This window comes from Thunnus albacares, chromosome 3 (assembly GCF_914725855.1).
Source record: "Thunnus albacares chromosome 3, fThuAlb1.1, whole genome shotgun sequence".
Classification (NCBI taxonomy): Eukaryota; Metazoa; Chordata; class Actinopteri; order Scombriformes; family Scombridae; genus Thunnus; species Thunnus albacares.
In genome coordinates this window covers 27,008,451-27,020,443 of record NC_058108.1, presented here as the reverse complement: position 1 = coordinate 27,020,443, position 11,993 = coordinate 27,008,451, and the positions used below count along the sequence as shown (strand labels likewise).

Sequence of the window (11,993 nt, the reverse complement as noted above, 5' to 3'; positions counted from 1 at the left end):
GGCCAGGTTATTAACACCGGGCTGCAGCTGAGGCTGTGCTCTCTCCCTCCTCCTCCGACTGCTTGTTGCTGCTGCTGCTGTCTGCAGCTCTCTGCTCTACCCTTCACATTTTTGGTTTGATTTAGTTATGCTGCCTTAGTTATATCTTTTGCTTTTATGCACCTTCCAACATCCCCCCACACACACCACCCATGCATCACATACACCACTGATCCCACTGACATCCACAGCCCCATATTGTCAATATTTAGTCAGTTTTTTAAATTTGATTTAATGAATTACATTTTGTCAACTCTTGAATATGGTGTGTCTCCTATTTGTTGTGGCCACTTGAACCAGGTCATAACAGTGGAGAGTGAATATTTGACTTACATTTGCCAGGTTGGGCAGAAACAGACTCCAAACAAATGAATGAATGTGTCTGTTGGATGTGTAAATATACGACTCTTTGCTAACAAGTTCGCTTTATCAACTTAAAATGTGGTTATATGCCAATGTTGTGTTTACAACTTGTTTCCATTGCCCCTAAGTGGCCAAAATAGTCAATTAATGCAGGTTGAAAGACTTCTGTGCTCTTTAAGCACCGGCTACCAGTTGCCAGTTGCTACTAGTTGAATGTTTTACCCCATTTACTACAAATTACATAAACTTTACATCACAGGTAGCCATTTTGCAAACTGCAGTGTGTTAAGAATTTTTTTGTAATGATTTTTTATTGATGAATATACAGGCAAAGCACAATTGGATGGTGCATATATGAGATGAAAACGTTTGTTCTCTAACATTTTTCAACAATAACAAAAACAAAATGCAAACAACAAAATAGGAGAAAAAAGAAAGAAAGACCAGTAATGCTCAGTAAAACCTTACAATTAACATTCCTTTGAAATACCAATGACAGCACAAGAGAATTTTAAAATGTACTTTTTCTATTCCAGACTTTGGATTTCCATTCATTTCTTTGGTATGGTATGAAAACCTGTTATCACTCTTCATAGTTGAGTTGTGTAATCCATCACAGTGAATGTTGAGTCTATATTAAAGTCACTATACTTTGGTAAGATCATGAATGCAAAACAATAGCTGCCTGCAATGGAAGGAGAAATACATCAAAAAATTATGTAGTATACATTTGAAAACATACATTGTAGTGGAAGAGCTGAAACCTTAAAAGACTCTCAAAACCTTTCTTGTGCTGACATTCATGTTATAACAAGGACCTCAGTAAAGGCTGCTCCACCTCCTATAGGGGAAACTCTTAACATGCGCATCTATTCAGGGTTTCCTGGTTTTTCTCATTACTTCACCATCTGTTTAGTTGCACTATGGACAAAGTGGTTTTTGCCAAGGAGACTGCAAGTAACTCAATTTCCAATGGCCACATGCTGTCGTGCTTTATAACACTGGTAATCAAATTATCACCCCAATTATCAGCCAGAGGCTAAACAGTTTGATACTGGTTAGTGACCCTGTACCATTTTTAAGTGCAAACTCTCAGAATCATTGACATTATTATAAAATGTCTAGCTTACTTCATAAAGTCTCCAGTAATGACATTTGAGTAGATCATTGGGTATAAGGATTAAACCTGCTGAGCTCCAGTTGGTGATGACTGAATTTTACCTGCATCGTGTCAAAATCATGCTTCACCATTCCTGTAGAATAACCATGTAATCAGTTTTTGCTTTTGATTCATATTGATGATGCTGTAAATTGTTGATGACGGCAGACTCGCACATTTCTTACAGATCTTGTAAGAGTTACTGTGCCTGTATGTTAAAGGTCACACTTTTGATAAATTTTTATATCATAGGCTGACCTTATAAGTATGCTGAGTTATGTGATTTTTATTTCAGTGTGTAATTTTCAAGTCAGTGCTCAAAAAGTGGTAAAAAAGCAAATGCAACCTTGAGCACACAAGTATACAGTTTTTAACTCCTCCTCTGCAGTCAATTGTATCCTGCAGATCACATTGTGTTTGCTCTGTCCACTGCGGATTGCTAAACTTACAATGAGAGTGTGATTTCAACATCTTGGGCTCATTTTTTTATTCCAACCTAACATGTGAAGGAGGTTGTGTTGTTTTGTGTTGTTATAATCAGCTGAAAATTGTGTTCAAACCCTTGATCCTGCACACAAAGGACCCAACTGGTCAGGCTCTGTGCGCTCCTCACTGATGAATTTGTCTGCAGAGGCACACCAGAGCAAAACAACAGAAAACATTTTAGTACTTGTTTTGATTTCAGTACTTTTGGTTATGTTGAAAAGATTTCTCAATTTGACATGAGAGCAGAGTGTTCCCACATAGTAGGACATGAGATTTGAATACAAATGCTCAATATAGCCTTGCTTCACATCTTTCTGCAACACTGTTGGCACACGGAGGCGAAAATATGACATTTGCCTTTCCAGCACGCGTGGATGTCGAGTAGATGCGTACTCGCTCAGAATGAAGCGCATCAGAAACTCTCTGTTTGAGGATGTTGGTCAGAGAAAGACGCGTTTCCTCCCTGTTACTTAACCCGCCTCATCTGTCGGTCTCTCAGAGTCTCACAGGGCAGGTAATGCGCCCTTAATGCCAAACTCAGGAGGCTGCAGTGCGCACTGGCAAATGTTGCGCGCTTCGATATTGCGCGCACGCTGTTCCTCCTTGAAAAAAATTATCCTATGATTTATATTCTTTTGTTTTTCTGGATATCACAGGGACGAGAAGACGCGCGTTAAAATATATGGTTAAATTTTTACTGGAGGAAGAAACAATGAGAGGAATCTAAAACATCTCATTCTGCAGATTGAGGTGAGTGGATCTTAATCTGAGGAATAAGCTTTATGAAAATTAATTTGACATGGTTTGATCCGCTGATCTGCATTTGATCTTTTGAACCGGACAGTTTTCCAGTGTGTAAAAAAAAGCTGCAGCCTGCTGTTGCACTGTCACCCTGAAAACGGACCCATGACATGTTTTTTTTACATGCATATTTGTTAAATCCATGATAAGATAATTATCACAAGCCGGCACTCAGAGAAAACTGAATTTAAGGTTCAAAGAATTGAAGGATTTGCCTTAAACTTCTCGTTTAAAGGCTCGCTTAAAGTTTAGACATAGCAACAAATGTAAGATTCTCAAAGTCTAGCAGGTTTGCTGTTTCTTGATAATCAATTAAATATTGGTGTGACCCGAAGGATCACTGCAGCGTTTAGCAATCAAGGAGAAAATGTGGCTGTGGTTCATGCATTCACCGTGTTTGGCTTTTTAAGCTTTTTAAAGGGTGCATCTATAAAAGGACGTGTATTGTGATGGTAGAACTTAATATCTAAAAACACAAACAGCAGTGTCGCAAACACAGCATCAAGACATGAATTGATGATTGTCATCAGGTGGCAGTAATTGTAGTTTTAGAGCTGCTGATAGAGTTTTTTGTGACATAAGGCAACCCCATTTACATGGACACAGCTGTGAATAGGAAAATGTGCCAATATTGTTGTAAAATCATAATGTATGCTGTCAGGGTCAGAGAGGGTCCAAAGCTATTGTTCACTGTCTGTGGGGGAGTTGCATGATTTGTCTCCTGAAGGCAGGATCTGCAGTCTGTCTCTGTGATGTTCAGCTCAATTTAACAAGACTTGTAAAATTTACAAATTGTAACATTAAAGATGTGACAATGTTGGTTCTGGTTTCTGGCGGAATATGAAATATATAAAATATATTCAATACACCCATCTCATCTTATGTTTCTGTATGTGTGGATTTGACATTTATATTGTAAGTCATTGTTAATCAAGTTATTTAGTAGTTTTCACTCATAATTGAAATAAATGCTGTAAGAATCCCAACGTATATTTAAAACACTGACTTTGAAAAGCTGCTTTTCATTTGCTGAAATTGTGTTTCATTTTACAGACACAAAGTGAGGAAATATTGAAAAACATGTGGCAGATTTCTGTCTATTGATTCATAGAAAATGAAACTCACTTTGTCTGGGTCACAGCGTGATTAAGCATTGCTCAAATTGATGTCCATCTTTTCACAGATTGACTTATGGGGGCTGTTAGCCATGGATACTTCAGATGAACTGAACATGACTCAAGTGGAAGAGTCTCAACTTGAGGTTAAATCTTCCAACTGCTGCTCATCTACAACCCCGACCAATGACGGGAACTTTCTGAAGCTCGAGGACAGCACAAAGCTGTTTGGAGTTCAAGTTATTCTCATTCTTGCTTACAGCACAATCATACTGTTCGGAGTCATCGGAAACTGCTTAGTGATATATGTCGTCTACAAGTTTAAAAATCTACGCACTGTTACCAATTTTTTCATTGTAAATTTGGCTGTGGCGGACTTGCTGGTGAACACTCTGTGTTTACCTTTCACGCTCGTCTACACTCTCTACGGCGAGTGGAAGTTCGGTCAGGTGCTGTGCTTCATGCTGCCCTGCGCTCAAGGCATAGCTGTGCATGTGTCCACCATCACTTTGAACATCATTGCCTTGGACCGCCACAGGAGCATCGTCTACCACATGGAGACCAAGATGTCCAAAGACATGTGCACTGTGGTCATTGTCATCACGTGGGCCGTCAGCGCCCTGCTGGCCAGCCCGCTCGCCATCTTTAGGGAGTACGGGACCTTCGATCTCTCACCGGATGAGTCTATTCAGGTGTGTACAGAGAAGTGGCCGGGAAGCAGCATGAACGGAAGTATCTACAGTATATCAATGCTTCTGGTTCAATACGGTTTACCTTTGGCCATCAACTCTGTTGCCTACATCCGCATCTGGAATAAGCTGAAGAACCACATGACTTCTGGAGGCCGAAACGACCACCATCAGCGCAGAAAGAAAACCACCAAGATGCTACTGACCATGGTGGTGGTCTTCGCTGTCAGTTGGTTGCCTTTCCATGCATTCCAGTTGGCTGTCGACATTGACAGCAGTGTTCTGTATATGAAGGACTTTAAGCTGCTTTTCACTGTGTTCCACATTGTGGCTATGTGCTCGACATTCGTCAATCCCATCCTGTATGGGTGGATGAATAACAACTACAGGACGGCGTTTTTGTCTGTATGTAAGTGTCAGCAGCCTTTCAGTTTGAGGTCGAGACGCTCCAAAGGCAGACAGACACATAAAGAGGAAGACAGGGTCTGTACAGTTGGTAAATCAACAAATGTCTGAGCTGCACAGTCACAGATAGTGAACAAATAATCATTTGTGGAAAGGTGAAGTTTTTATTTGGTTTTGTGTTGAAGACTCACCTTCAACTGTAAAGTAAGTCAACTGATTACTAACACTGCTACACTTGCTGTCATTCTAATCAGTGATGCGTGTCAACCTTATGTGTTTGTGAGTCACATTTCCTCTTTTCCACTATTCCTCTTTGTCGATGCAGTTTGTCTGTGTTATACATGGGCTGTAATGATTTTTTACAGACTGTTCCTCTTGATGTATTAAATAACTGGAGTCTTAAAATGGCGCACAAATACCTTAACCTTTGGAGCTCGATCATTCGTGACGATGATAACTGGCAATGATTTCTTTTAGTGAAAAAGAAAAATGCTTGTATTTGTATGTAATTGCTGACAAATGTTGCTGACATTCAACATAACATGACTCACTTATGTAGGAGTGTATGTAGCTATGATTTTGTTATTTAAGAAGAAATTTTTTCCTATGAAGGTGTTTACATTAATTTGCTTCTCCTCTCATAACTACTAGACCAATATGTCAAGATTCGTTCAGTTGAATTCTGGAAGATCGTCTTTAGCGGTAAAAGCATCATTCAAACACCAAAAACATTTTAGAGAACCATCAAACAATGCAAACACACATTAAATAAAAAGAAAAATGTCCTGGCATCCTGCTCTAGAGTTCCCGCATCTAAGATCAATTATGTTATTCTCTACCTTCTCCATTCTGTATTAGTACACAATATTTTGTATAAATGCCTAACATGTGGGAACATTTATGATTTATTTATGAATATCCCTATACAATCAGTAATGACCTCATAACATCATTATAAGTGACTGTAAGTCTCTGCATACGGCTCTTTCTATACCTCCGTCATAGATGAGCAGTATACAGAAGCACAAACAGAAGAGCCAGAGCTTGACATCAATAGTGCACATGTGACATGAAGTATAAACATGTTACACTGTATCAGCATATAATTTAGTCAGTGTGTGACATATTTGACCTTACTATTTCCTGCATATTGAATTAAGGAAATACTAATTTTATACACTTTTTTAAACTTATAATTATTTTTAAGGTCCAGTGTCAAAGTCAGCACTGCAGTATTTGGATTGGGAACCCAACTGTATTAGACCTGCAGTGCAGGGAGATAACAAAACCAGCTGCTCATGTGAAATGGTTCAACTACAAAAAACACCCCACTCTGGACATGAGACCATTTCATGGCTGATTTAACACCTCACAAGCACCCAAAAAACACACAAATATGATGAATTTCTGACTTTGATGGCAGTGACATCCTTTAGAGAAATAAAATGCTCATATCCAATCAACCTCTTTCCAGCTTTCTGGCAAGGGAATAAGCCTTTATAGTACTCTCATTTAGTTAAATGAAGCGGAGAGCCTATTTAAATCATTGCTGCATTTTTTAAACCTTCAACAAGAGCCCATGTCTAACTTTTTCAACCTTAACCCAAACCATAACTGCCTCCCAAAGCAGTGTGGACTTTACTCCAGCCAGGTTTAATATTAAATGCTTTGTTTTTACAGTTTAGGGGTCACATGCCACCATATTAAGTTTTGCAACCATGTCAAAGTGTTAGTATTTTTCTCTTGTATGTTGTACATTCTCTTGTAGTGTACATCTCTACATGGGGACTCATCTCTAGGTAGTTTTATGATATTCAAAAATGGCTCACTTGACGCGGCATATTTGATAATAACATTTTTTACTAAGGTCTGACCAATTAACACCGACCACTGGTGATATTGTTACCACCAGTGGTATCGTTTAACGTCATAACAACTGGTACAGTAATATAATCTTTACTGAATGAGATACAGTATATCAGTGTGTTTTGTGTTTTTTTGGGATGTATATGTAACTGTAATGATGCAGTATTAAGTTTTTCATACTTGTGTTGTTGCTGCTTTTTCAATCACATCTCACATCTGGAGGATTACAGAAGCATATTGTAGCCATTTGAAAATTTTAATGTGTGATTAATGTTGATTGAACATTGGCAAATGAAATGTTATATCAGTAAAGCATGCCAGGACTTTAATGCTTTTACCAAAGGATGCAAAGACGTTATTAATTTAGCAAAGTATGGTTCATCAGGGTCCATATATGAGCAAAACAAACAGCAACAACAACAGAACAACGGAAACCATCATATGTCTAAAAGTCTAATTAGTGCATTAATCAGAAGATATTTGTTTCCATATAGGGGTTAATAATATGAACTAAAACACTAGTTTTAAGAAAAACAGCCTTTCCACATGAATCTGCTTTTAAGCTTGTGTTTAAGTGATTTTTAAGCTTTGTTTGGCATCACAGCAACATAGTCTTAACACATTAATGGCTTATTAAGGGCTTCTGGGTAACATATTAGTAAAATAATGGCAAAACAATTAGTCGACCAACAGAAAATTAATCCTTTATTTCATTTATTGAGCAAATATGCCAAACAGTAAATGGCTCCAGCTTATGTTGAGAATGTCCGTTGGATAAAATAAGAGTTTGAAGATGCTGTTTTGGGCTCTGGGAAATATTGACAGAGCTTTTTTTCACAATTTTTTTTTTCAACAATTTATAGACTAAACAATTCATGGATGTAATAGTTGGTAGCCTTATAATAATAAACAATTGCCTATTGGAGACTCTTTCAAGAAACAGGTTTACTGAGTTATCTGGATAACTTTGCTGAGTAAAGTTATCCAGGAACGCCCTAAAAATCTGGAATATGGACTTTGACTGTATAATAAAAACCTGGTCTGGGTTTTTACTCAGCAAAGATACTTAGATAACTGTTCATACCCCATTCTTGAAACTTGCCCCTAACTCATCTTTTATACCACTCATTGAATGTGATTCCTTGGCAAAACTAAAGTTTGGATCTCTTTGGGATGCAAGATTTTCCGTCTTGAGCATCTTGTTTATTCCAGCTCCTGTTGCTGGAAATGGCTGAACATGGTTTTAAATGAAGGGTGAATGATAACTGTCAGGATTCAGACATATAAAGACCAGGGAGCTAGCAAAGAGCTGCAGAATTGTTACTCCAGTCCTTTTTGCTCTCCGAAAACTTGCTGCCCTTGAACTGAGGAGCACCCAGTTCAGCTTCATTTTACTAGAAGATGTGCGAGAAACCCTCTTCCAGCTGTAGAGTTGTGTGCTGATTTTCAGTGAGATCTAGTCAGTTCAGTGTTATTATACAAAAATGTTGCTTAATGGACATATAAAGGACATACCATAATGTCACACATGTTATGAGCCTGGTTGGATATGATAATAAAATCTAGAAATTGTCAGCAATCAAGCCAAGTTTTGGTGGTAAATTTTACTGCATGCTAAATAATCAAATAATGAATAGATAAATGTAAAATATGTGTGAATTCATGGCACATGTAAAATGGGTAATTTGACATATGAAGTAACCATAAATTAATCTACTTTGTCTCAGCTTTGACATTTATTGGTGGTCTTTCTTACGGGGTCTGAGCTACAGTCGTCAAGGGATCCAGATGTTTGTGTGTGTTTGCATCAAGGAAACTAGAATAGACTTTCTTATTAGACAGACTAGAGGAGTTCCTCCCCCTCCCCAATTTGTCTTTGTTTGCAGCAAGCATCCTACCACTATTTGCTTTTACAGTGATTACACCGGTGCTCAGGTTTTGAAGAGCCCTTCCTGTTGACCAGGTCCTCACTGATTTACTTTGTGCTTACGTGAGGAGCCGGGGGACTGAGACATTAGCTCTACGTCTCCATTTTTAGTAAGCTATTCACGGTGTATTCAGCACTGAATCAATAATTGTTTCTTTAACTGTCTGACATTATTGAGCAGCTGCTGCTATCACAAAGTGTGCCCACAGAAGGAGGATATTTACTAATTAAGTAAGATGAACAATAGCTTTGAAAGTAATTAAATTTATCCTTGATTTCTGATGGTCTCCTCTTTTGGCTTTCATAGAGAAAAGCACTTAAATTAGTCGCCATGTCCATCTCTTGGCTTTCCATCAATATGTATCAATATTTGATTAATGCCATTTTGTCAGTGGAGTGAGTATTGATTTTGTCAATTAATTTTAATTCTAATTCTATTGTGAAATAATTAGGTGGAGCTGGTAGTGAATTATAGTGTGACAGCATATTCATCAGAGATGGCTCAAATACAGAACATTTTCATTTTGGTTAATGGCAGCTCATGGCATTCTTTAGCCACTTAAGTCAATTTAAGTGGGATGTTCTTAGTATGCATAATATCTATAAAGGTGCAGTAATGCTTAAAAGATTGGTCGTATTAATCAATTACTTGATTAAGCTGGAAATATACCATTAATTATCATACATGAAGTAAAACCACCCAACATTCAGGGATTGAACTTTTCAAATGTTTGGATTTGCTTGATTTTTTGTCATATCACTTTAATTTGGATTTTTTTGGACCCTTAGACTGACAAAATATGTCATCTTAAAACTGCATTAGCTTTGGTCACTAGGAGGCAGAAATACTCAAAAATAAGGTGACAGACACACAGTACTGACATAATGCCTGGTAAAATAGCTTACTTACACATCCACCAGATGTGAAGCAATGTCAGCATTCATTTTCATGTTTAAGGAATGTCACCTGAGCAATGTCAAGTCCAATATTCATTGGCCTGTTGGATTTGTCTTTAGCTTGCGGGATCTTAAACTTTCTTCACCAGTTTGTTGCTAATTTTGTCTTCAGTTTGGTGTTGCAGATAATGTGCAGTGGGTTTATCAGAGCTTTTTAAATGGCAAAGCCTGTCTGTGGGAGTTAACGCGAGTTGCTGAGACTCAAATGCATGAACCATGAAGCTAACAGAGGATAAAAAAGCTTGGAAAAACTGCAGTGCTGTGTGATAATCCTGTATGTTTTTGTCACTACGACAAACCTTTTCACTAATGTTAATATAAAAAAAAGATTAATTCAGCTTTAAGACATCACTTTTTTTCACTTTTGACTCTCAAACATACAACCCACAAAAAGGGTTGATCAGCAAACACAAATACAGATGAAAAATAAAATAAAAATCTCTTGCTTTTTGATATTTTATAAACTTAATAATAATTAGAATTAAAAATAATAAAAATACGACTTGCAGCACTAGAACTCAATACGACATACAGTCATACTTACTATATATGCTGTATACACAGTAGGCTGTTTATGACATTGCAGGCATTTCCTAACTTCAAAACAAACGAGTCAGTGGCTACAACTCAGTTTGACTACAATGTTTTCTGTTGTTATGTGTGAAAAAGCTAAAGAATGATACTGCAGCTCCCCCCGCTGTCTCAACAGGGTCTTATGACAACAGCAGGGGTCACTTCTCTCAGTATTATATACACAGTTGAAGAAACTATTATAATGATGCCATTGTTGGGTCTTAATTGTATTATTGAACCATATACCTGTATGTGTATTTAGCCTACAGCTGCAGTGCAGCCGTTGAAGAATTGTGTTTGACAACCAGTACAACTCTGTATGAAGGCCGTATGATTATGCCAAATATAGTTCCTGTTTCAACACTTCATTGCATGATGATAATGATGGTAACCCTGGTAGCATGTTTTTTTGTTGTTGTTTTTTTTGATGACTGCACCATTACATTAAATATATGTACCTGTTCCCTCAGTTTTGGGAGATAATTGGATCTTGACTGATATTTAAAATAAAGTTCTGTACTTTTTAAAAAAAACATAATGTGCGAGTAATTATGGACCCATTGGCTTGCTCTGGATCCAATATTGATCTTGGATCAATATTCTTTCAAAGTAACCCAAACAAAGAAGAGCAGGTAAAGAGCAGGTTCCCACAGAACATTATGTCTGTACCAAATGGACTGTTTTATAGATACTGCCTTCTGCTAATAGCTACATGATCAATACTGTTGTTACAAGAGGTGTATTACATCACCTAATATCTTCTTTTCTTGTTTCTAGAAAGTTCCTTTTAACTTCACCAGGGCTCCGATTGTCAGTAACTTGCATCCTGGGGTCCAGTGCACCACTTTGCTCAACAGTGGTGGTCAAATACATCATTGTAGTTGGTCTCACAGGGTGGCTGCTGGCCAGGTGCTGATGTCTTTTTCCAAAAAAGAACAGATGACAAAGATCTTGCGGTACAGTTTAACCACACACACTAGTGCCCTTTTGTTTCAGCTACATTTACTTAGTGAAGTCAAACTATTTTAAGTATCTTTTGAGTGTGCGTAAGTAGAAAAGATTGATATGTAGTTTCTCTACCAAAAAGAAAACACATTTGCCCCCTCTCATTGTAAGCACGTCAGATTTCAGATGAAGCATTTATTGTCCTGCACACTCATGGTGTTTTCAGTTTTGTGAATTGAATTTGATTAGATTCCTCATTAGGTAGGAGGTGGGTGGAGCGATACTGTGAAATGAATGGTCACATACTAATTAGAATGATGAAGGACTAATTATTCCTACCTTGTCACATGCATCAAAGCTAAAGGGGAAGTCAGGGAGATGTCAATAGTCAGGGAGATGTCAATAGTCTGTACACGCCCACATAGTCCTGAGAAGAAGTCTAATCAACCAACTAAGTGACATCACCTGTGTGGGTATACCATGGGTGTGCAGGGCCTTTTAATTCTGCTCAAATACATCCGAATGTCAGATGTGAAGCATTTTATAGATTAAATAAAGTAATAAAAAACCTGCCCTTTCTGTATCAAATATTTCCCCCTTATAGGCTTGAAAGGCAGATGTTAAAAGTTGGTAGTTTTACTTCTCCAAGAAGAACAGCGGAATTCAGT

The 11,993-nt window shown here is 37.8% G+C and overlaps 1 protein-coding gene across 1 annotated transcript; it reads left to right on the top strand.

The window, feature by feature from the left end:
* The first annotated feature begins 2,690 nt into the window (after window positions 1–2,690).
* Window positions 2,691–10,247, top strand: npy2r (neuropeptide Y receptor Y2). The gene is made up of 2 exons (XM_044344622.1): window positions 2,691–2,797; window positions 4,032–10,247. The coding sequence occupies exon 2, from the start codon at window positions 4,056–4,058 to the stop codon at window positions 5,166–5,168; it is 1,113 nt and encodes a 370-aa protein (XP_044200557.1). The 5' UTR covers window positions 2,691–2,797; window positions 4,032–4,055; the 3' UTR covers window positions 5,169–10,247.
* Window positions 10,248–11,993: the final 1,746 nt, after the last annotated feature.